Source organism: Salvelinus alpinus, chromosome 20 (assembly GCF_045679555.1).
Source record: "Salvelinus alpinus chromosome 20, SLU_Salpinus.1, whole genome shotgun sequence".
Taxonomy (NCBI): domain Eukaryota; kingdom Metazoa; phylum Chordata; class Actinopteri; order Salmoniformes; family Salmonidae; genus Salvelinus; species Salvelinus alpinus.
In genome coordinates this window covers 52,069,421-52,095,495 of record NC_092105.1, presented here as the reverse complement: position 1 = coordinate 52,095,495, position 26,075 = coordinate 52,069,421, and the positions used below count along the sequence as shown (strand labels likewise).

Genomic DNA, 26,075 nt, shown 5'->3' with positions numbered 1-26,075 from the left:
GTTTAGATGCTTTTTCTAGTGGAGATCAAGTTTATAAATTGCCTGGCTGGGCTGAGACAGTGGATTGCGCAGTCAGATTGAACAGAGTAAATAGTCAATTTAACAGTGGTAACACCGGCTAAAATATGGTTTTAACCAATCAGCATTGAGGATTAGACCCACCCGTTGTATAAATTGTCATAAATTCCTCTTCTCTCCCACAGATTCCCATAAGGTCTCAGACTCCAGGATGGGAAAATTAACAAGAAAGAAACAGATAAAGAAACATAAGGAAGCCATGAGACCCTGTTGTATTTTAAATAGTTAATCTGTTGTCAATTTCTATTCTGACTTGTAATGTTAAAAAAGGGGAGAAAAAGACAACCCCTGTTTATCTGAATTAGCTAGGCTACTCACTGAATATATCCCTCAATGAGTGATACAGATTTGAGTAACTGCAATTAAAATTGTTTTCTCAATGTATCCTTGTATTAAAATACATGTTTTTACTATGTTTGAGGAGATTATATTCTGTTATAAATGTCTTCAACTAATTAATAAATGGCCAGAAGTTTTCCACTTTCTTATAAGGTATATATATTCTTTAAGTTATACATATTGGTAAGCCTAACTAATTAATAAATGGTCAGTAGGTTTCCACTTTCTTAAAAATGATAATTTCATTTGTTAATGGTCAGTGGATTGCCACTTTATAATAAGAGATCACTTTTGATAACTCAGTTATAAATATTCATAGGTCTGTCACTTTAAAATACGGTATGCTTTTAGCAGTTATAAATGTTGATAACACAGTTATACATGTTTATAGGTCTGTCACTTTAAAATAAGGTCCACTTTTAGCAGTTATACATGTGGGTAAATCATTTATAGATGATTTGAGAGTTCACTTAAACCTTAGAGATACTTATAGACAGTATTGGGTACTCATCACTACATACATAAGAGAAGATTCAACACTTTGTTAAACATGTTCAGTCAATGAATGGTGGGTATGAAGACCAAAACATTCACCGTTGTGAGAGGATGCCTCCATTGTTTCACCAACCGAAGGTATTACGGTTAACCATTTCACACCAGAGCGTTCACCATACTTGGACTATCACAGAGAAGTGGTAAAGTAAGTATACATATTTGCTCACTATTTCGCAAACACTGCCAGTTGTTGCACTAATTTGAACAACACGATAACTAAGGGTTTATAATGCATTTAAAAATGATTAAATAATCGTTAATAACATAACACCTTTATGAAACCCTTTCCTTATTGTAAAGTGTTACCGTTAAAGGTATATGTAGTATGTAATTCTGACCATTGTTTAAACATATAGAGCTCTTCTCTGAGAAGAAGCTTTTCTTTTATTCTTTTTTTTTACTGTCCGAACAGCAGTGTTCATATCGCAGCGACAAGACAGGGTCCACCCTACAGTGGTTCTTCCTTTAAAAATTTTGAATTTATGCCGCAACCATTTGTGGTAGACGGTGGCAGATTGTGGTAAATTGCGTCATTGTGGCAACAATGGCTGACACTTAAATAACATGCCATAGAATTCTGCGGCACCACACAAGCTGTGCTGCAGTACGCCGCAACTTTTAAAGGAATAACCACTGTAGCTGTCCAATACGGATTATTTTTCTCCCCTCCTCAGTAGACCTGGGTTCAAATCTTGGAAATCTTGGAAATAATATTAGCATTCACTTTAGCTATCCTTGAGTGCCAAGTTAAATCCCGCCCTGCTAAAGTATTTTATATTATGTCAAAAAGTATTTGAACCCAGGTCTGGTACTCCATAGTTAGGAGATTTCCAGGAAGAAGTCTACACCATGGTTTAGTCATTGTGTTTGACCCTGACCTTTCCTTCTAGCAATACTGAGGGGTCGTGTGTGTGTGTGTGTGTGTGTGTGTGTGTGTGTGTGTGTGTGTGTGTGTGTGTGTGTGTGTGTGTGTGTGTGTGTGTGTGTGTGTGTGTGTGTGTGTGTGTGTGTGTGTGTGTGTGTGTGTGTGTGTGTGTGTGTGTGTGTGTGTGTGTGTGTGTGTGTGTCCTGCTGAGATAAAGAGAGGTGCCATGCTTGGTGCCAATGTCAGCCATTGATGTTAAAAAAAATCTCAAAGTTTGCCAAACCCTTTCCAGCCAGATTATCTATGCTCTGCTATGTGTTATCCCTGCCTGACCTCCTCAGTCTGATGGAGAAAAGACGGTTTCTGGGTACTGTAGACTGTCTTTTATTTCCTGAAGATCTTTGTCTTATATTCTTATTGGTGGCGTTCCAGGTCGTCTTTATCCCAGATGCCTTACGTATCTCTGAAGATTGCTGTATCAAATGAATGTGGTTCCTAAGACATGAAACACCTATCCTGGCATTGTGAGATCTGATCATCTGTGCAGTGTGACTGCAAATTAGAATAGCTGGAATGTAACCATAACTGGAAAGTGAATTGGCCCTGAAACTACAAAGCCAAACATTTGATTGTCAACATCAATTCAAGAAAGAAAAGGCCAAAGGAAAATTACTGTATCTGAGGAAAAATGTCTTTCTTCTGCGTGCAGCTTGGTTTGGTTTGGTTTGTATAGCAATGCGTTTCAGATCCCCTCTAGAGCAAAGCGTCAATTGTAACAATATTAGCCTTTCTGGCATGTAACAGCGAGAATAGCGCGCACACACACACACACACACACACATTGCATAGAAAATCTCTTCAACTAAAGTACATTGTTCCAATGCTACTTTAATTTATTTATTTAACAACATTTACCATTGCCTCAGTACCTGAGTAAATGTGGCATGTACAGAACCTGTTTATGAGTTTGACCATTTTGATTTTGTACATTACCAGATTTAAACAAAACACTCCCTCTGGAACAAACATTACCAATGGATGTCTGATCCTAGTAATCAGAGCAGTGTGTCTGGGATCATCTCACAGTCCTACTGTGACATTTCAAAGGTCAAGAGTGAGAGGTCATCGATAGACACAAAAAAGCAATTTTGGCTTTATTGCAGAACTTTCCATCTCCTGTCCAGGATATGGAGAAACATGATGTTTTATCCTTTAAAAGAAAACCTATGAAACAGATCACTGAACACAGCAGTGAACACACACACACACCGTAGCTCAATGACACCCCCTCCCCTCCAACCTTATCAATCGCTTTTTGCTGTTTAATAGCAAACTTGGGAGAGGACTGCACCGGCGCGACACTTAACACCCACTAGTCTGAGAATTTTTTTTTTGATATGCTTGTGCCATTTAATTATCCCCATTCTACCGGGGCCAGCGCAGGACAATTTTGCAGGATATTAACTCCCAACTAAAACTCTGGCTTGTATAATTTGTGAGGCCAGTCAAGCAGGAAGCCTGGAAGGAGGGATTCTTCCCACTCACAGTGATAATAATACAGGCTTCAATGGGTCGAGTGAGAGAAAGAGAGAAGGGGGGAGTGAGGAGGAGAGAGAGAGAGAGAGAGCCCCAGGACAGCAACACAATTTGACCTGACCGAATCATGAGAAAACAAAAAGATAATTACTTGACCCATTGGAAAGAATTAACAAAAAACAGAGCAACCTATACTTAACAAAAATATGAATGCAACAGGCAACCATTTCAATGATTTTACTGAGTTACAGTTCATATAAGGAAATCAGTCAACTAAACTAAATTCATTAGGCCCTATGGATTTCACATGACTGGGCAGGGTCGCAGCGTGGTTACACGTCGTCTGCGGTTGTGAGGCCAGTTGGGCGTACTGACAAATTCTCTAAAATGTTATTGGAGGTGGCTTATGGTAGAGAAATAAACATAAAATTCTCTGGCAACAGCTCTGGTGGACATTCCTGCAGTCAACATGCCAATTGTACGCTCCCTCAAAACTTGAGACATCTGTGACATTTTAGAGTGCCCTTTTATTGTCCCCAGCACAAGGTGCACCTGTGTAATGATCATGCTGTTTAATAAGCTTCTTGATATGTTACATGGATGGAGTATCATGGCAAAGGAGAAATGCTCACTTACAGGGGTGTAACCAGATTTGTACACAACATTTGAGAGAAATAAGCTTTTTGGGCATATGGAACATTTATGGGATCTTTTATTTCAGCTCATGAAACATGGGACCAACACTTTACATGTTGCGTTTATATTTTTGTTCAGTAGAGAATGCTGTTTGGCCTTAAACAGAGAATACACAGTGGCAGAATACCTGACCACCGTGACTGACCCAAGATTAAGAAAAGCTTTGACTATGTCCAGACTCAGTGAGCATAGCCTTGCTATTGAGAGAGGCTGTCGTAGGCAGACCTGGCTCTCAAGAGAAGACACTGCCCACACAATGAGTTAGAAACTGAGATGCATTTCCTAACCTCCTGCCATGTATGTATGACCATATTAGAGACACATATTTCCCTCAGATTACACAGACCCCCAAAAATTTGAAAACAAATCCAATTTTGATAAACTCCCATATCTGTTGGGTGAAATACCACAGTGTGCCATCACAGCAGCAAGATCACGATTTGTGACCTGTTGCCACAAGAAAAGGGCAACCAGTGAAGAACAAACACCATTTTAAACACAACCCATATTTATGTTGATTTATTTTCCCTTTTGTACTTTAAATATTTGCACATCGTTACAACACTGTATATAGCCATATAATATGACATTTGAAATGTCTCTATTGCTTTGGAACTGTTGGGAGTATAATGTTTACTGTTCATTTAATATGGTTTATTATCCATTGCACTTGCTTTGGCAACGTAAACATATGTTTCCCATGCCAATAAAGTCCTTTGAATTTAATTGAGAGAGAGAGAGAGAGAGAGAGAGAGATGGAGGGTGGTGGGGAAGAGAGACAAGCTACACATGGGTTGCAGATCACATAGGCAACATACAGACAACAACTATCACAACGATAGAAAATTGAGTATATAGGTAACGATGATTTGGCTTTAATAACTGGCACGTATAATACGATGGTAGTGCATCGGTGGTTGATCATTTGGTGATTGTCGACGTGAGCGATTGGGAAATGGCTACCTAGGGTTAATGTATGTGGACAGACCATTTCAGCCAAGAGGAGGTGTATTATCATAACCCAGTTCATTTCCAGAGCCAACATGCTCTACAGTGGAATTACCAGAAAAGGAGATACTGACCGTTTTTGTTGAAAACATACAGAAGGCACAGGTAAGTACCAACTTGAACAGCCGAATCATTTTTATTTTAATATTATTTAACCTGTATTTAACCAGGAAAAGACCGTTTGAGGTTAGAAACCTCTTTTGCAAGGGGGACCTGGTAAGAGGTCAGCAGGACAAAGTCTGCGTGTACATACAACACTCAGTACAGTACATACAGTCATACACACACTCACCATCACCTTTTTCCTCTACTAATACCAGTATGTCAAATGAAATGTATAGTCATTTGACCAATTTAAATTAAAGAACCACATTTTATATTTTGCAATAACCAACTGGCAGCAAAATCAAAAACACAATCGTACCCATTGAGACAACTACATCGTCTCTAAAGCCCATCGTGTTTGTTCTGTGCACCATTTACCTTCTAGCTTCTATCCAACCAGGTGCTCAGTAGCAAGAATCCTTGTATCTGATTGGCCAAGGACGTGTAGGTTGATGCAGTGCTATAGATTTCCCCCGGCAGAGTTGGGTGTCACCTCTCCAAGGACCTGACTGTCACTTTTTAGGAGCAGGGTAATAATAGCTAGGGCGCCATGGTTACTGTACTGTAGTGGTGGCACAGGCGTTTTTAAAAGAGCATTCTGCAGTTAAAACGACAGCAAAGGTCACCCCATCAATTTTTTTTAAATAAAAAGTTGAGAGAAGGGGCTGGAGAAATGTAAACTCAAACTTCATTGACGTAGCTATAAACGCTAAGGTCTGATCCATGAGCTGAAAATGATAGTTTTAACCATGTATTGAGGCTATACAGTGTTTGTTTACAATTCTATGAGGCTTACATTTGGGTTCTGACCATGTTCATTACAGCTACATGTGTCCCTTGTGGGGTCGGGAGGAGGCTTTGGGTGGTAGCTAGCTGTCTGGAAAAGATCACTGATTGGCTGCAGACGTTAACGCCTCGATCCACACTTACACCGTCATTGCACAAAATGGTATGCAGCATCATCTCGATATGTGCGCAACGAAAGTGAAACATTCCCCTTCTGCTTCCAATTCTGGCAAGCTGTCGAAGCACACAATTTCATAAATCCCACGTATGCACCACAAAGAACGCACTGCAACTACCTCAAAGCACTGCTGCAAGGCAAACGCAGCGTTCCATTGGAAATTAACGTACTTCTAGTGTACCAAATCGCAATAACGCTGTTGATGTGAACGAGGCATAACCCTGCAGATATTAAAACATGTTGATTGATGCATACTGTGAATTTGGAGCATTGTAAACCATTGGACGGTTTGTATTCAACTAAAAAAAAAAAAAAATTACACCTTTCATCCAAATTAGGATTTGATTTGCTGATAAACAATTAAGTGATTTGAAATTGATGTATGAGCAAAATATTGCTCTACATTTTCTATTCCACTACCGTGAACAAACACATTTTTAAGGCTTAGTGATAACACCATTGCGAGGGAGAAACTAGATAGGAAATTACATTGTTTACCCCCTCTCCTCTCCTCTTCTTCTGTTGTTAGCTTCAGACAGGCTCCAATGCCTCCAACAGTATCTATTAAAGCCCCTGATTGTTATCTAATCTTTACCTGGCGCTCGCTTGGAAAATGCCTGAAGCTAATGACACTTGAGACCAGTACCACTTTCTATGGTTTTTCAAAGCATCTGCTCACTCAATACCTCCTGACGAAAACAAGAAAAGAGCCTCTAAAGCTCTTTAAAGCAAAGACTCAAATCCACCCAGACCGCAGATTTAAGACCGTTTTTTTTCAAGTCAATTTGGGTGTATTGAATTATAACTAATGACGTGCATAAATATTGTTTTGGTTTCTGGAGATGATGATTCTCTATGGAAGCAGCTGGCGGGACACTCAGCTGTAGTATTTGGTAGAAAGACTCACCAAGGTTCCGTAGAGATACACATCAATTAGATCAGAGATGCTAAATACAGATTGGAAATGAGATGAATGGTAGAGATTGAACCCTGCGGTGAGTGAAACCCAGTGGAGGCTCCTCAGAGGAGGAAGGGGAGGACCATCCTACTCAGTGAATTTCCGTTTTTAGATAAAACTATACTAAATATATTTACATCACCAGATAACTGATTAAAACACACTGTTTTGCAATGAATGTCTACAATAGCCTCAACAGCATTCTCTGGGGTAGCACCATGGTCTAGCAGGAGGACAGCTATTTTCCGTCCTCCTCTGGGTACACTGACTTCAATACAAAACCTAAGAGGTCCATGGTTCTCACCCCCTTCCATAGAGTTACACCGTAATTATGACGACTTGCGGAGGACGTCTTCTAACCTATCAGAGCTCATGCAGAATGAACTGACATGTTGTCCACCCAATCAAATAAAATTAATCTAATAATGAAAACATAAGCTAGAGCTAGCTAACGCTGCAGTGCATAAAATGTGGTGAGTAGTTGACTCAAAGCGACAGAAAGACAATAATTGAACAGTTTTGAACAAATCAATTTCTTTAAAAATTAAGGAGAAGCAGCAGAGAGAGAGAGCTAGCTATTTAGTTGATTTAGTTGTATAGATTTTTTTCACTTACTTAGCTAGCTAATGCAGCTAGCTAATTTAGCTTACTCAAACACCCAGCTCAAATAGAGAGGAATGCTATGTATGTTAGCTAGCTGGCTAAGGCTATCCAACACTGGAACTCTTTCCAAGTCAAGGCAAGCTTTTGGTTTTATTCATTTATTGACTTTTGGGCCCACCATTGTAACTGCTATACTGCTTGCTGTACACTGTACTGCGTGATTGTAGTGGGTTTCCTAATGCATTAGTTATAGTAAGCTATGTTGACTATGATGTCAGCTAATATGGTGACAACGATGTAGGCTGTGTGTAGCGGTTAGCGGTTACTGTATGAAGGTTTGGCTTGGAGAGGTTTTTTCGCCTGGTCACAGACAGCTGTTGTGTTGTGCACTGAAGTCCACAAGCGAAAGGAAAAGGTGAGAGGATGAGAGTGCGTAGACGCAAGAAGGAATTATAAAACGAGCAAAGTGATGATGCTGTTTGTGTGGCTGCTATGAAAGTGAACTGTGTATGCGGGTGATCAGGGGTATTCATTCTGCCGATTCTGTTGAAAAACGTTTCTTAAAAACGGAAACAAACGGAACGAAAGGGGTCAGACCTACCTGAATTTGTCCAATAGAAACTCTCGTTTTGGTTGCAAAACGGAACGGAACTGTTTTATCTAATGATTATACCCTAGGTCAGCTAGATGCAGGCAAGAGTGCCCAAGATGGTATTGAATCTGTTACTGTCTTTCACCTTGATTACTCCAATTTGTGTCTCGACATATGCACCTAAGATATAAACTTACATTCGTAAGCTAGGTTGTAGCAACCTCATAATGGGTACAGGGGAAATTTGAGCATCATGAGGTAGCCTAAACCTATCAAATCAATGTTACATTGAGCCGGGTGAATGGAATATGAATGACAGTCATTCAATATACTCTAATAGATATGAGGCCATGCTCATAAAAAAAAAAGTGCATTGAGCACATTTAACAAATATTTATTTATTTATTATTTTTCCCTTTATTTAACTATGCAAGTCAGTTACGAACAAATTCTTATTTACAATGACGGCCTACCGAAAGACTGTCATTGATATTAAATAATATTAAATAAAATACTACATAAAGAGAGACCTAAGACAACAACATAACATGGCAGCAACACATGACAACACAGTATGGCAGCATGACTAAACAGGGTACAAACATTATTGGGCACAGACAACAGCACAAAGTGCAAGAAGGTAGAGACAACAATACATCACGCAAAACAGCCACGACTGTCAGTAAGAGTGTCCATGATTGAGTCTTTGAATGAAGAGTTTGAGATAGAACTGTCCAGTGTGAGTGTTTGTTGCAGCTCGTTCCAGTCGTTAGCTGCAGCCAACTGAAAAGACGAGCGACCCAAGGATGTGTGTGCTTTGGAGACCTTAAACAGAATGTGACTGGCAGAACGGGTGTTGTATGTGAAGGATGATGGCTGCAGTAGATATATCAGATAGGGTGGAGTGAGGCCAAAGAGGGTTTTATAAACAAGCATCAACCAGTGGGTCTTGCGACGGATACCCAAACCTGTAAATGACTAACTATAATTCATTATAATAATTATATTGCTGACAACCAGTGTCCAGTAAGATACAGATCTATAATACATGACAATATTTCACAGTTAAGTTGCACACAATGAAAATACCACCTTCCCAACATGCACGAGCTGAGGTTACTATTACCACAATAACATGGCATTACTTCACAGAATTCCTACCAGAGCAAAATGTATTTTCATCCGACGATATCCTCTTGCCTTATTACACTCCCCATTAATAAGGAGGAGGAGACCCTTAGGGTGCATTCCAAATGGCACCCAATCCCTTTATAGTGAACTACTTTAGTCAAAAGTAGTGCGCTACTCTATACAGGGAGCCATTTGAGACCCAAAGGGCTCTGGTCAAAAGTAGTACAGAGTATAGGGAATAGGCTCTTTGGGATGCATTCTTACTATCCAACGCTGGGCTAAAAGAGAAACATTGATACTGCACGAATAACAAATGGAGTGTTTATTCAGAAGAAGATTCATCCCTGATAGCCCCTCCGCGAAAATGAAAAGAAGAGTGGGAGGAGAAGGGAGAGCGGGGAAGAGAGGTTATTTTTCTAAAACAAGAGGAAATTTGCGGGAATCCCATCTGAGATCCCATCCCTGATGGCTTCCTCTTCCTGTCAAGTCAGACGAGAAATTAAGCCAGAGAAAATTAACTCCTGATACGGCCATGGCGAATTAGACAGAGCGAGAGAGGGTGAATTGAATTGGAGAGAGAGAGAGAGAGAGAGAGAGAGAGAGAGAGAGAGAGAGAGAGAGAGAGAGAGAGAGAGAGAGAGAGAGAGAGAGAGAGAGAGATGGTAGGAGGGGAAGAAAAAAAAGAAAGACAACCAACGATACACACTTTTTAAGGATTCCAGCCTTGTCATTTTCAATGTTCTGCTCTTTGGACATGCTTGTATTTAGATTCCACTACATCTATTGCTCATATCAATCCTAATTAGACAATCTGGACTTATTTGCATAATTTAATCATAAATACTCAGTGATACATAGTTCCAAATGCATTTGTAAAATTATCTTTTCATCCTTGGGGCAAAAGTATTAATATGATTAGGCAATACATAATTTTTTTAAAGAGGGAGGAAATAGGGGAAAACCAGCAAGTGTGCACTCTTTTTAAACTCCCCGGCTTTGGGCTATATGAAAAATTAATTAATTTAGCAGGAATATCAATTTCTCTACATGACCATATTAGACGGAGCACGGGTTAGGGCCCTGGCATTCGTTCTCCAATCAGGAAATCTCATCTGCTCTCCTCTAACTTCTGTCACTAGCGTTTAGCATCTGGAACAAGCGCCAGTGACTTCTGCCATGGTTCCCTAAATGTACCAGTAATGTGATGGAGACCGGTGTCTAAAGACAAGCCAGAGATAACTGAGCTTGGGGCAGAGCTCAGGAAAAAAAGAGTTGAGCCAAAATGTGTCGGACCGGTGGACAGTCAGTCTTAGGTGTGGATCGGACAGGGCAATATCACTGTTAATGAAACTAGTTGAATCCAGTTTGATAATTATATTTGATGGATGGAATTAATAAAAAGATCTTTCGAGTGATTTCAACTTAAAATAGAAAAACGTGCATTACTTCAATGTGTTTAAGGAAAATTCACAATGGAAAATCCTTATATTAAAACAGGCATGTTGCAGTGTGTTGTATGATTTTCTTGTAGTACTTAATCATTTGTTAAAAGGATCTGGCATCCTGGACACAACGGTACTTGTGTGACTATCCAGTGAAAGCGTGCAAATAGGCTGAGAGTCTGGACAGCTTCTTCATCCAACAGGAAAATGAACAATGCAAGCCTTTTTGCCATGAAAACAAGCCTCAATCCAGCAATGCTATTAGCCAACTATAAAACAAATCCTTCCCTTTAAAAAGATAGCATGTCAAATTTGTATGAATAAGCATTCCAAATGTTCACATATGAATTTGTATTTTTAAGAGATGAAGAGCAAACGGATATAATTCTTCTGTATTTGTGAACAATTGATCAGGATAATTATTTCAATATCACTAAGGATATAAAATATCAGTGCTAGATATCTACACTTGTGAAAGACAAGTTCATAAAACAACTGGGGTTCTCAAGCAGACTCCAATTTGTTTGCATAACAAAGCACCAAGCCGCCATCTGCCAGATGCGCCGTTGATTTGAGCATGCAGCTAATTAAATTCAACCGCGCTGACAATACATATAAAAGGAAATTATAACTATTTATTTTCTATCCTTAAGAACAACACGGTGCGAGAGTGGGATTTCAATGGGACTTTCGCTTTCAAGAAAGTGCTTGAGTGAATTTGTGTTGTTAACAAACCTTTCAACATCTTTCACTCACTCTCTATCTCTCTCTTCCTCTTTCTCTAGTCAGGCATCTGTCACTCTGCTGTTTTCGAAAGTTATTATCGCCTCGGCTCCCTCGTGGATGTGGTTGCCGGGTGACGGGTTTCTTAGCCCCCACTCAGACTGGGGAGTGATTTGAATCGGATGCAGAAATCTCCACTGAGTACCTGTAAACACAACTGTGCCTCGTCGAGAACAAATATATTATAAGAGAGAGCTCAGCCAAGAGAGGGAGAAAGGAGAATGAGTGAGAGAGAGAGAGAGAGAGAGAGAGAGAGAGAGAGAGAGAGAGAGAGAGAGAGAGAGAGAGAGAGAGAGAGAGAAAGAGAGAGAGCGAAGGAAGGAAGAGGTTAGAGGCATTAGACAAGCTGGCACCCTTAGTGCCAAGCTCATACCGAGCACTAAACAAAACAATTACCTTCATTTGCAAATATGTTCGTTTAGGTGTAAACACGCCAAAATAAGAGGGAGCGAGGAATAGCAAGACATAGAGAGAGAGAGGTGACATCTGGGGAGAAAATGAAATACACTATCCTGTCAATATCATGCTACCATATCATTGAACCTTGACCTCACCACCATTCATCTAACATCACAGACATAACAGAACTGGAAACGCTTGACTCTAAAGGGGAGGGGGAAATCTATTCAAAAAAGCCTTTTCTCATGGGCCTGGTGTCATAATACTTTACAGTAAGGGGAAGGAGATCTGGCATATTAGCTGACCTAGGATCTGTATCTGTGTGAAGGAGGACCAAAAGGGGCAGTGGTAATCTGGGGTCACGATGGGGATATTACAACTGACCTAGGATCTGTGTCTGTGTGAAGGCTAGTTAGTGCTAGTCCGTCTCACAGTTCTGGACCATTTCCGGAGACCTTCTCCCTTACCTCATCTCGCTCATCAACTCATCCTTGACCGCTGGCTACGTCCCTTCCGTCTTCAAGAGAGCGAGAGTTGCACCCCTTCTGAAAAAACCTACACTCGATCCCTCCGATGTCAACAACTACAGACCAGTATCCCTTCTTTCTTTTCTCTCCAAAACTCTTGAACGTGCCGTCCTTGGCCAGCTCTCCTGCTATCTCTCTCAGAATGACCTTCTTGATCCAAATCAGTCAGGTTTCAAGACTAGTCATTCAACTGAGACTGCTCTTCTCTGTGTCACGGAGGCGCTCCGCACTGCTAAAGCTAACTCTCTCTCCTCTGCTCTCATCCTTCTAGACCTATCGGCTGCCTTTGATACTGTGAACCATCAGATCCTCCTCTCCACCCTCTCCGAGTTGGGCATCTCCGGCGCGGCCCACGCTTGGATTGCGTCCTACCTGACAGGTCGCTCCTACCAGGTGGCGTGGCGAGAATCTGTCTCCGCACCACGTGCTCTCACCACTGGTGTCCCCCAGGGCTCTGTTCTAGGCCCTCTCCTATTCTCGCTATACACCAAGTCACTTGGCTCTGTCATATCCTCACATGGTCTCTCCTATCATTGCTATGCAGACGACACACAATTAATCTTCTCCTTTCCCCCCTCTGATAACCAGGTGGTGAATCGCATCTCTGCATGTCTGGCAGACATATCAGTGTGGATGACGGATCACCACCTCAAGCTGAACCTCGGCAAGACGGAGCTGCTCTTCCTCCCGGGGAAGGACTGCCCGTTCCATGATCTCGCCATCACGGTTGACAACTCCATTGTGTCCTCCTCCCAGAGTGCTAAGAACCTTGGCGTGATCCTGGACAACACCCTGTCGTTCTCAACTAACATCAAGGCGGTGACCCGTTCCTGTAGGTTCATGCTCTACAACATTCGCAGAGTACGACCCTGCCTCACGCAGGAAGCGGTGCAGGTCCTAATCCAGGCACTTGTCATCTCCCGTCTGGATTACTGCAACTCGCTGTTGGCTGGGCTCCCTGCCTGTGCCATTAAACCCCTACAACTCATCCAGAACGCCGCAGCCCGTCTGGTGTTCAACTTTCCCAAGTTCTCTCACGTCACCCCGCTCCTCCGCTCTCTCCACTGGCTTCCAGTTGAAGCTCGCATCCGCTACAAGACCATGGTGCTTGCCTACGGAGCTGTGAGGGGAACGGCACCTCCGTACCTTCAGGCTCTGATCAGGCCCTACACCCAAACAAGGGCACTGCGTTCATCCACCTCTGGCCTGCTCGCCTCCCTACCTCTGAGGAAGTACAGTTCCCGCTCAGCCCAGTCAAAACTGTTCGCTGCTCTGGCACCCCAATGGTGGAACAAACTCCCTCACGACGCCAGGTCAGCGGAGTCAATCACCACCTTCCGGAGACACCTGAAACCCCACCTCTTTAAGGAATACCTAGGATAGGATAAAGTAATCCTTCTAACCCCCCCCCCCCCCTTAAAAGAGTTAGATGCACTATTGTAAAGTGGTTGTTCCACTGGATATCATAAGGTGAATGCACCAATTTGTAAGTCGCTCTGGATAAGAGCGTCTGCTAAATGACTTAAATGTAAATGTAAATGTAAGGCTCGGGAGTGGTAGTGTTAGACGGGGGTGATAGAAGGCATATTACTACTGACCTAGGATCTGTGTCTGTGTGAATGAGCGGAAGGGGCAGTGGTAATCTGGGGTCACAGTGGGCAGTGGTTTCCGTAAAAATATGGAGTAGCCAGCTAAATAGTAAAAGTAGCCAGTCAGGCAGTTCTGGGCTGGGGTGGTCCGGGGGGGCATGCCACCTGAAAAAAAATAATGACACTTGAAAAAAAGCTCTATTTTAGAGGCCTCAGATACATTCCAAGGCCTTGATTCCATCCAGAATACACCACTAAATAATTGAATACTTTAATGACTTTACCTTCCAGATTGATACAATTTGTAGTGGTATCGAGTAGAAAGACATAAGTTTACAATAAAAATGACTGAAAATGTATGAATTCAGTACGTTGTTAGTCGTTTTGGATATTGTCTAGGCCTAGGCCTATATTATCAGGACTATTTTCTAAGTAAGACTACCTTTTTTAACATTAAACCTGTCGTCTCTTGAGATTAAAGTCATATTTACAGTTTTACTGCAATATATGAATTGCCACAATGATTTTGTTCTTCAAATAATGTATTTTATTGGCTCTGCTGCTGTGGACACTTAAAGGAAAACAATGTGTCATTTTGTAATTTGGGTAAACTACCCTTTAACAGTTTGGCCTCTGAGTGGGATTGTTGTCACAGAGCTGGTAGGGTTTCAGACCTGTCAATCAATCACTGTGGGTGGGACTTTGAGGGAAGGCGGTAGATTAGTATTCTAGTCCGAAAAACTAGTCTAGTATACTCTTTCAATATAAATATTGTGGGAAAAACAAAATCTAGTCTTTCGATTTAGATTATTGTGGCAAAAACATAAGAAAAAAGAGTTTGTGTTCTATCAAGTGTTTAGAAACTGTTTAGAAACAATACAGAATTGAATGGAAAATGGATTTAAGGATGCACATATTTTCTCCCTCCACCGTGATTTTTTTGTGACTGTTGCCAACCGGAGCGCACAAAAATAACACAGGTACCGAGAGGCGGGACAGACAACAGACTAAAATTAGCTTAGTTAATTAATGAAGTGTGAAAATTAGTCTGTTATCGGCTATTTAGCCGATGGCTGGCGCTTATGGAAAACACTGAGTGAGAATATTATAACTGACCTAGGATCTGTGTCTGTGTGAAGGAGAAAAAGGTGCAGTGGTAATCTGGGGTGATGGTGGGGATATTACAACTGACCGAGAATCTGTGTCTGTGTGAAGGATCAGGAGTGGTAGTGTTGGACAGGGGTGAGAGAAGGTATATTACTACTGACCTAGGATCTGTGTCTGTGTGAAGGGGAATGAGGGGCAGTGGTCATCTGGGATGACAGTAGGAGTATAACTGACCTAGGATTTGTTTATGTGTGAAGTAGGAACAGAGGTGACAGTAGGAAAGTATCATTACTGATCCAGGATCTGTGAAAGAGAAGGGGCAGTGGTAATCTGGGGTGAGAGTAGGGATAGAACTGACTCAGGATTTGTCTGTGACCCAGGTAATCTGGCAAGAGTCCCTTGAAAGTACATGAAGGAAAGGCAAATAAATCATTGCACTCTGCACAGAAATAGATACAGTAGCCTATATGCAGCTCGTCGAGACGTTGGCATTGGGGACGGAAGGCATCCGACCTATATGATATCACACAGCAATGAAAGCAAGCACACCAGTAATGTATCAACATGACCATATTACTCGAGTAAACATATAAAAAGTGAACTGTCAAATAAAGTGCCACAAACAACACACCAAGTTACATACCCGAAACATATTCTAACGTACTCAAAAGGTTGTAATCTAAAGTGAGCATAATACACATAGTGGCAACATATACACCCAAGGCCGCATCTTGGTCAGACATCAGAAGTAACATTGCATGGGCCCTGCAGGGATGCCGTGTCGTTATTTACACAGTGGCTGAATTGAGTCTGTTGTTTTAACCCCTTACACTTGTGGAAATTGGCTTATATGGACAGGGACAAATGTAAATGATTCTAACAGAAGAACTATAAAAACCATATGCATGACAATGGTTGTAACTGAAAGAGAACACTTTGTAGATTATGGGGAAATTATCAGACTAAAAATGAGGAGACAACAGTTCACCTGACACGACTGAATCCAAACATTCCGCCGTTGATTTTACGTTCCTTTTTAATTTGCTGTACTTTTCACAGCGTTTGTCAATAACTAAATCTGGAAACATTCTAGATACATTCAGTAACATAATAAATAGGTGTAGGTGCAAGATAAGAAAAAAAAACGATTACAGTGAGTGAGAGGTCTAACTTGTGTCGCCGAGTGGCCACACACCTCTCCGAACTGTGCACAGTTCCTAAGTCATTTGCTCTCCTAGCTTTGTCATTAAGGAACTGAGGCAAGCACACTTGTAGTTTTTAGTTTTGAACACAGCCCTGCGTGCCCACATAATTACGGTTGTTGTTAACGCAATCCAAAAACGTTCCATTATAAATCACAATCTGGGTCAGGTGGGCATCATTTGAAAACGTATTCTATTGCCAACATGGCTAGGTAAATTATAAAATATGATTTTATAGTGTTTGGCTTTCAAAAGACACTTCAGACAAACAGATTGTCATTTTGGTACGCATAGAATGGAGTCATGAGTGAATTCAAATGCATGTTCTGTGGCTAATTTTCTTCATAATATTATTGAGCTGGACTGTAGTATACTGTAGTATTTACTGTAGTATTTTTGCAGACTGTAGTATTTAATATACTGTTTTTGAAGACATTACTGTAGTAATGTAGTGTTTTGGTTTTATTATATTTTACAAAACAGTGGGGGCTTTGTCCTTAAATAGAAAACTACTGGACAAAATACACAAAGAGCAAATGTTCCATAACCTGTAGGTTGGGTAGATAAGTAGGGTTGAGGTCTTAATGGATACTTCAGAACGTCTGCTCTTTTCTATAACCTGTAGGGAACATAATATAGTCTATACTTGGCATGTAGGTTTCTCACTTATGGGTGGCACAAATTTGGATACGGGGAAGGTAATGGGCAGGGTCTATGCCAAATAAAATACTGTTCAGGACAACCCAGGGTATAACGCATCCTTGTAACTGTGGATCGAACAAGAAATGTTGATACTGTTAATGGCATAAGTTTTAATATATGGAAATGTGAAGTGCACATTTGGACAGGTGTGTGGTATTTACAACCTTTGCAATGACGGTCTACAGTAGCCTCAGCAGCAGTCTGTAGGGTGACATGTTGAGCACCCAATCAAAGAATGAATCTAGTACTGAAAGCATCATTTGTCATCCTACATTTATTTAACTAGGCAAGTCAGTTAAGAACAAATTCTTATTTACAACGATGGCTTAGGAACAGTGGGTTAATTGCCTTGTTCTGCCCTTGAACAACAGATTTCTACCTTGTCAGCTCAGGGATTCGATCTAGCAACCTTTTGGTTACCGGCCCAACGCTCTAACCACTAGGCTACCTACCACACCCATAAGCTATAGCTAGCTAACACTGCAGTGCATCAAATGTGGTGAGTAGTTGACACAGAGAAAGAAAGACAATAGTTGAACAACTCTGAACAAATGAATTTCTTCCAAAATTAAGGAGAGGCAAAAGAGAGAGAGAGGGAGAGAGAGGTAGCTACAGTATATTTTGCAGTATATATTTGTTCACTTTCACTTACTTAGCTAGTGTCAAATGCAAATAGCTCGTCTAGTCTACTCAAACACCCAGCTCAAACATAGAAAGATGCTATGTTAGCTAGCTGGCTATGGCTATCCAACACTTGAACTCTTCCAAGTCAAGGTAATCTTTTGGTTTTATTCATTTATTGCCACCGGGGCCTGCCAGTGTAACTGCTAAACTGCTTGCTGCTGACTACACTGTACTGCATGATTGTAGCGGGTTTACTAACGCGTTAGTTCTAGTAGCTATGCTGACTATGACGTGACAACGATGTAGAATGTGTGTAGAGGTTAGCAGTGATGATATGAAGGTTTGTCTTGGAAAGATTTTTTCGCCTGGTAACTGACAGCTGATATGTTGTGCACTGAAGTCCACAAGTAAAGGGATAAGGTGAGAGGACGAGAGCGCGCAGATAGTTGCGAGAAGGAATTATAAATACAACGAGCTGTTTGTATGTATCTGTTATGAAAGTGAACTGTGTTTGCGTGTGATCAGGTGTGTATTCCTTCTGCCGATTCTGTTGAAAAACGTTTCATAAACATAAGCAAACGGAACAAAACAGGGATAAACATTTGCAACTGTTAGACTTATGATTACACCCTAGACCAGCTAAATGCAGGCAAGAGTGTGCAAGGAGATATTAAATGTGTCAATGTCTGTCACCGTGATTACTCAAAATTCTCTCGACCTACATTGTAAACATTCATTCATAGGTGAGGTTGTAGCAACCTCATGATGGGAATAGGGGAAATTAGAGTATCATGTAGTAGCCTAAACCTATTGATGTTAACATTTGAGCTGGGTAAATGGAATATGAATGACAGTCATCCCGTATGCTGTAATAGAAATAAGGCCATGCTCATAAAAAAAGAATCACCCTCCCTCATCTTAAACGTCACGGACCGCCACTGGTACAGGACTATGATGAACACCATTGTCACCGAAAATCACCACTGTATGAAAGAGTATAACGTTATTGTGAAAAGGACTTGGGATAAAAAAAAACGAAACTATGTCAGTCCACTGCACTAATGTTGAATAAACTGTATCATTGTCCTACATGTCACGGGCCTACTTTTTTGGTGGACTAAAAAGCTACAATGGACTACACTGCTCTAAATTACAACTTCCCTGACTGAGCTCCAAACAACAGAAATAGGTCAACCAAGTAATGTAAATACAAGTCACTCTTCTTCTTTTGAAGTTAGCACCTGACTAGGCCTATATCCAGTGGACAGATGTCTCTGTTTCAAACCTATGATGTAATTCTCAGGCCTGTGTGTGTGTGTGTGTGTGTGTGTGTGTGTGTGTGTGTGTGTGTGTGTGTGTGTGTGTGTGTGTGTGTGTGTGTGTGTGTGTGTGTGTGCGTGTGTGCGTGTGTGCGTGTGTGTGTGTGTGCGTGCGTGCGTGCGTGCGTGCGTGCGTGCGTGCGTGCGTGCGTGCGTGCGTGCGTGCGTGCGTGCGTGTGTGTGTCTGGCTGTCCGTCAGTCCGTTCCCCACCTCCCCATTCACAACCCGGTGAGTTCAACCACACACTCAGAGAATAAAGGGCGGAAAGGTGAAACTCTCATTGGGGGATAGGAACCAGAGTGGTCTAGAACTTCTCCAGAACTCTATCTGAAGGGGAGGTCACAGGTTCTGTTAGGTTTGTGTAAACGCTGCATTATAAGAGAGGGTAAGGTTAATTGAGTGTGTGTGAATGTGAATAGGGTGTAGGATAAAACTAGTGTTGAAGCCAGATGTAGAGATAGAATGTGGAACTACAGTAGTTTATGAATCCATTGGTATCAACATGTAGACACAGCATATCTGAATAGAGCATTGAAAAGAAGTTCAAAACACTGATGAAAGCTGATAACATCATTTGATAAAAGCCATGCATTTTCAATCCTAGTAAATAACTAACGATCTTCAGTATACAGAGCCCATACACATGGTCAAATGTCAAAATTCGATGTTTGCATATTCTGCTATATACATTGCAAACATTGCTGTGTCTTCCTCAGAATTCATTCTGAGCAAAATCATATGTACTTTCACAAAGTAAATAACCATTGCAGTGCATTATTTTCAGAATATTGATTCAATAGCAGCAAAACAAGAAAATACTTCTTCTTGATTATACTGCAAAGAACTGAATATTTAAATTCAGAAATGTAACCTTATGTGAACACACCCCTAAAGTCCTATTTGTTTTGTGACAATAAAAATGTGTGTGAGTCCATCCGCATATTGGTGTTTCTGCAGGCAAGTGTGTCTTACAGCAAAGTGTAATAAAACAGTTCTTACACACTCAACATCATCCTCAAATACACCAGTAACATTGTGTCTAACAATGGCGCCTAACGTAACATTGCGCCCGGATAGTGTTGTTTTTACATTTTACATTTTACATTTTAGTCATCTAGCAGATGCTCTTATCCAGAGTGACCTACAGCTTAGCGCATTCATGTTAAGGCCTCAAGGACTCTCTCATAAGCGCCATAAAATATCTATCTCTGCTCATGTTAGACTTTCCATCATATTTGCATTTCCAGCTCATTTCGCAATGGGAGATCAATATTAAATCAATCAACAGATTAGACGGCATACTTGGCCTGATTCAACCCATCCTGTCAGATTGAGCAATACATCACAGCATATGAGCAACAGCACACTAAAAATGGCTTTAAATCAAATATGGATCTCTACCTAAATCTGTCGCCCATAAAATCCTCCTACACATTAGCGTGGCTGGCAAAAGAAAGTGTATTTTTGTAATGATCCGGGTGAAATTTTAACTAGGGACAAAATAAACTACCGTCTTCCCTATGAAAAGTATTTATTCATCTGTAGACAAACAGTATATTAAGCTATTTAAATCCAATTATTTTTATTCTCTATGGTCTAATGTTTTAAAATGTTGTTTACTTCATTTAAAGTTCAAAGAATTGAAATGATTGCCCCTGTGGCTAGGACAGCTGATATAGGATAACCTACTTTTATTTCAATGTCATTTAAAAATAAAGTAGCGTTCATGGTGAGCTTCATTTAGAGTGGAAATGTGGTAATGCTCACACACAGAGTTGCAGACCTGCCTGTAGTATACTTGACTATATACTATAGTAATTACTGTTTTTGCGGACTGTAGTATACTGTAGTATTTACTGTAGTATTTTTGCAGACTGTAGTATTTAATATACTGTTTTTGAAGACATTACTGTAGTAATGTAGTGTTTTGGTTTTATTATATTTTACAAAACAGTGGGGGCTTTGTCCTTAAAAATAAAACTACTGGACAAAATACTCAAAGAGCAAATGTTCCATAACCTGTAGGTTGGGTAGATAAGTAAGGTTGGGGTCTTAATGGATACTTCAGAACATCTGCTCTTTTCTATAACCTGTAGGGAACATAATATAGTCTATACTTGGCATGTAGGTTTCTCAGTTATGGATGGCACAAATTTGGATACGGGTAGGGTAATGGGCAGGGTCTATGCCAATTAAAATACTGTAGTATACTATGTAATTACTGTAGTGTTTTTGCGGACAGTAGTGTTTTTGAAGACATTACTGTAGTATTGACTGTAGTGTTTTTGCAGTCTGTTGTATACTTGAGCAATAAGGCCCGAGTGGGTGTGGTATATGGCAAATATACAACGGCTAAGGACTGTTCATTAGCACGAGGCAACGCAGAGTGCCTGGACACAGCCCTTAGCCCTGGTCTATTGGCAATATACCACAAACCCCAGAGGTGCCTCATTGCTATTATAAACTGGTTACCAACGTAATTAGAGCAGTAAAAATAAATGTTTTGTCATACCCGTGGTATACGGTCTGATATACCACGACATATGTCAGTCAATCAGCATTCAGGGCTCGAACCACCCAATTTATAATGTAGTATTTACTATAGTATAGCCTAATTTAGTAACAATTTCAGATGACTAAAATGTGACTTTTGCGTTTTAACATTCGTTTGGATTGAGCAAGTCACTGACACAACTCTTTGCAATAAGAATAAATGCAATTGCCATCAACCTGACACAACTTTTCGCGCGGTGCGCCCTCGCCATGTTCATCTGTGTTTCCCTGTTTAGCCTACTAAAAACTCCATAACAGCATAGGCCTATAGTCAGATTTGGCACAATAGAGTATTACAAAAATGACCTGAAGTTCAGTCATTACAGCTAAACGACATCTCAAACATATGATTTCCACAAAATGGAAAATGTCTCCCCCTTCCTGTGTTACAGCTTTTCTACCTTGACGCCTACGCTTCTGCTTGCGTAAAACCTATAAATCAAATTAGCATCTCTCATGTCTCCACTCACCTGGCATTGGTGCAGTCATTGTACAAAGTCTCGAAGTCTTTTCTGGAGATGAGTTTGCAGCGATTGACTCCTGGCTGGATGGCCCCTAGACCTCGCAGGATGCGGACCTGCTCCACATTGCACACCACCGGCGTGATCTCCAGTCTCTTCAGCTTGGTGTACACGGTGTGCAGTCCTCCGACAAGGTGCTTCAGAAACAGATCGAACGCCTGGGGCAGGCAGATGAGTTCGCAGCCGTCCACCGTGAAAGACGCCACCTTCGCCCCCCTCAACTCCACCATTTTACACTCGTTGTTCTGCGGGGTGTTTTCAACAGGCGACGGGGTCGAGTAGACTGGCTTGCTGGGCAGAGTCCCGGTCGGGGTCGAGATGCCGGGGCTACTGTTGGCGAGGAGCTCCGAGCGGAACAGGTTCTGGCCGGATGGGCCCACGGAGGGAGACGGGGAAGAAGTTGTTGACAGCGGGGACGTGGTCGCGGAAGGAGTGGAGATCGAAGGCGTCTGGACCAGAGGGATTGGCTGGATCAAAGCAGCCGGTACGGCCATGGTCACCTAGGGGAAGAAGAGTAAGTTCAAAGTATAAAAACCACTCCTGCGGAAAAAAGTGCGGCAGTCGAGGAACTCCAAATGAAAGATTCCACGGGAGTTTAGCTCCTCTGATGAGTTGGGGAGTAGAAAGAGATGCTGAAAATTCGTGGTGAGTGAGGGTTTGGGCTGAGCGCGGTGGGACAATGATCAAAGATAGAAGGCGGAATGACAGGAGGAGAATGAGCAGATAAGTGCGGCTCCGCATATGCTCTGTTGATGAGTTGTGGTTGTCACAAGGTACAGAGAGGGAGGAGCTAGGGGACAGTGAAAACCCTTGAAGACAGAATTTAAATATGATTATAATTTTAGTTAACCTTTATTTAGTTAGGCAATTATTACAAGTTATTATATCATATTATATAACACTTCATTATTTTATATGGCTTTCTTTAATCTAAAACGTGTTTTTGAGATGTTGCATATCATACGTAATCGCATGCGTTATAAGGGACATTGAGTGCAAATACAGTGAAATAAGGGAGACAGGGAATGATTGTAACACTTTTTTAGGTGACTGTTAAGTAAACATAATAACTGATAAAAGTAGCTCTACTTTCACGCAATTATCGCTTGTCTTCTTTAAATGCACGTTTGAAAACTGAAATCAATCAAACATATTATACCTTTTTAGATTGGTTTATATTTACAAATCACAGTTTAGTGCAATTATATAAATTACATTTTGCACCAGCTATGCGAATCTGGGAGGCCGGCATCCCTTCAGAATGGTCAAGCGACATGCAACAGCTTTTTTGCCCGTGGTCCTCATTCACCCGGCGCCCGCGATAGGCGGTTTGTCAAGCATCAGCCGTGCTCCTGCGGTTCACGTGTGGATTTCCTAACAAAGCCCACCCGCCCTCTCCCGACCAGTGACACTACAGCTGCCAGTCAGAAGAAATACGATTTTTTTCAGCATCAAGCCAGGGCATGCCTACTTCCTGTCATCACTTATTTTTTATTTATTTATACATTTGTATTATTTAAGATACATTGGATGCCATTTGAAAAAGGTTTGTGGAAAAGTACTGTAAATGATCATGTGTGTGCAGTATATATCAGATAATGAGGGCCAGTCCTGGTCACCTGGATCCACTGGTGATGACCAATCCAAATCCAGTCAAATCGAATTTTATTGTCATGTATTTGCAGGCTTCTCACACAGTGCAATGGTGACAAAAGTGACATAGTAATCCAATAAGTAACATGGAAAAGCAATCAAATAACTGACATTGCAATTATCTAACACTAAGAAAACAACTAAATCAAGTATGAGGCATGCAGATAAAAAATACAAATAAAAAGTGTAGGGATAATAGTATGGACATTGTTTGCCCATGTACATTGTGAGTGGAATAAGGTACACACCATACAGCAGAGTTATATGAAAGTATATGCATTAGTAGTGCAGTGAGGTGACATGAGAAGGGGGTGGCTTTGAGACAGGCGGTCCGAGACTTGATATTGACCCTCACTGCAGCAGATCCCTCTTCCTTGTGCGCCGCAGCCTCCCGCCTTCACAATCGGAGGTCCCTTTCAGGTAACGGGTGACATGAATCTGGACCCCCTCATCTGTGGCATCCCAGGTTGCAGGGTTCTTCTGAATGGCTCCTATACACAAAGAAAGAACATTGAGTTACATTTGAATCTACTCAAAAGTAGAGAAAACAAGTGTAACTCATTTAATAATAACAAAACATACTGTGAAGAATGGTCTTCAGAAATAAGTCCCTGAAATAGCCCTTATTCCCTGCCCCAGTCCAGGTTGTGGCGATGTAAAAACGTTTTGACAGAATGGAAGGTAGCAATCGCCCCACTGTCGACTTCAGGTCTTGGCACCCATTATTTTATATAGAGTGTTCTGTCATTGAATGCGGCCCAAACTTGGCACCGTTGGGCCGCTGTAGTGTCTCACTTTGAAACAATAATGTTACATTGAAATGAAGTAAATATTGTGCAAGAAAGAACAGATAGGCAAAGTCTCATCTGGTCTAAGTGAATGTAACGTTACATACCTCCATGACTATCACATCCACATGGAGTGGTGAATACAATGCCTGGGCTAGCCATTGCCTCCACGATTTACGATGGAGTTGAGCGGCGACTAGTGTGGGCAGATTTCAGCACCAAAAGAATAGCCCACATTTACACATGACAAAACCACAACAAATGTAAGGTATTTATAGAAACAACAACAAAAAAGCTTGCAGTCCCCAAATTTAAGATTAGACAAATTCCTTGCTATTGTCTTTAAGTCATAATGCCAGAGAAGCCGGTGTTTGGAGGATATATTGGCACGGGTGTTAACCGTGCAAATATATCCTCCAAACAACGGCTTCTCTGGTATTTTCACTTTTATATAGCGGGTTACCAACATATTCAAATAATGATTGACATATTTGAATTAAAAACATTATTTTGTTCATTTATTCATACTATTTCATCCTTCTACAAGATATAGTCCCGACACAAATCTAGGGTTGCTACCCAAACCGGCTGGTCATTCGTTCTATCGGTTTGGTTGCCAGAGACGCGACCCTGTAGTTCAGTCTTTTTGTTCTGTATCCATGGACGCGAGCGACCCAGTCGTTCATTCTATATGTTCCATTGCCATACTGACTGGTAACGTTCTTATCTCTTGCTTGGTAGCTAGCCAACTACGGCTAAATTACAGTCACGTCAAACATAGCAGCCAGAATAATAACAGTAGCGGCATTTGCATTTGTTTAAGCGATTTTCTAGTGATATTTATTTGGAGACATCCATAACAATGAGCTAATGAGGCGCGATTTCGCCTGGCGTCGAACATGTGCTCACTCGTCAGGACACTTGTTCAGAGGAGCTAACCAACGACAAGTCTAACACAATCTTTTCAAACGGAAGCTGGAAAGACTTAGTTTTGTTTGACCTTTTTTCAATTTACATTTCTTTGTATATATACATAAAAATGATGCCAGCTGATTCATGATTTCGACTGTCTAAGAAACGCTGCCTGCTTTTCTGTCTCCTCCCGACTCCCGACACGTTCATTACTATGGGACGGCAGGAGATCGAATTTGAATATTGAAACAATGTTGCAAATGTCGGAGAGACAGGCAGCAAGGTCTATACAAATCTCAGCTAAATGTTAGTCTAAAAGAAATGTGGGATAATGTCTAGATGCTTTTTATAGTGGAGATCAAGTATATAAAGTGCCTGGCTATGTTGATGAGACAGTGGATTGCGCAGTCAGATGGAAGTGAGTAAATAGGCATTTTAACGTCATAGATTTAGCTGGTGGTAACTTGTAGAATAGACACCGGCTGGAATGTGGTTTTAACCAATCAGCATTCAGGATTAGACC

The 26,075-nt window shown here is 41.2% G+C and overlaps 1 protein-coding gene across 4 annotated transcripts in view; it reads right to left on the bottom strand.

Moving 5' to 3' along the window:
- Positions 1-22,960, bottom strand: part of LOC139547064 (dachshund homolog 1-like) — a 272,848-nt gene extending 249,888 nt beyond the window's left edge. For all 4 annotated transcript variants that reach the window (XM_071356122.1, XM_071356123.1, XM_071356124.1 and 1 more), the window contains exon 1: positions 22,149-22,960. In XM_071356122.1, coding sequence (XP_071212223.1) covers positions 22,149-22,693 — 545 coding nt within the window. In that variant the 5' untranslated portion in view covers positions 22,694-22,960. The remainder of the gene's footprint in view (positions 1-22,148) is intronic.
- Between the last annotated feature and the right edge of the window lie 3,115 nt (positions 22,961-26,075).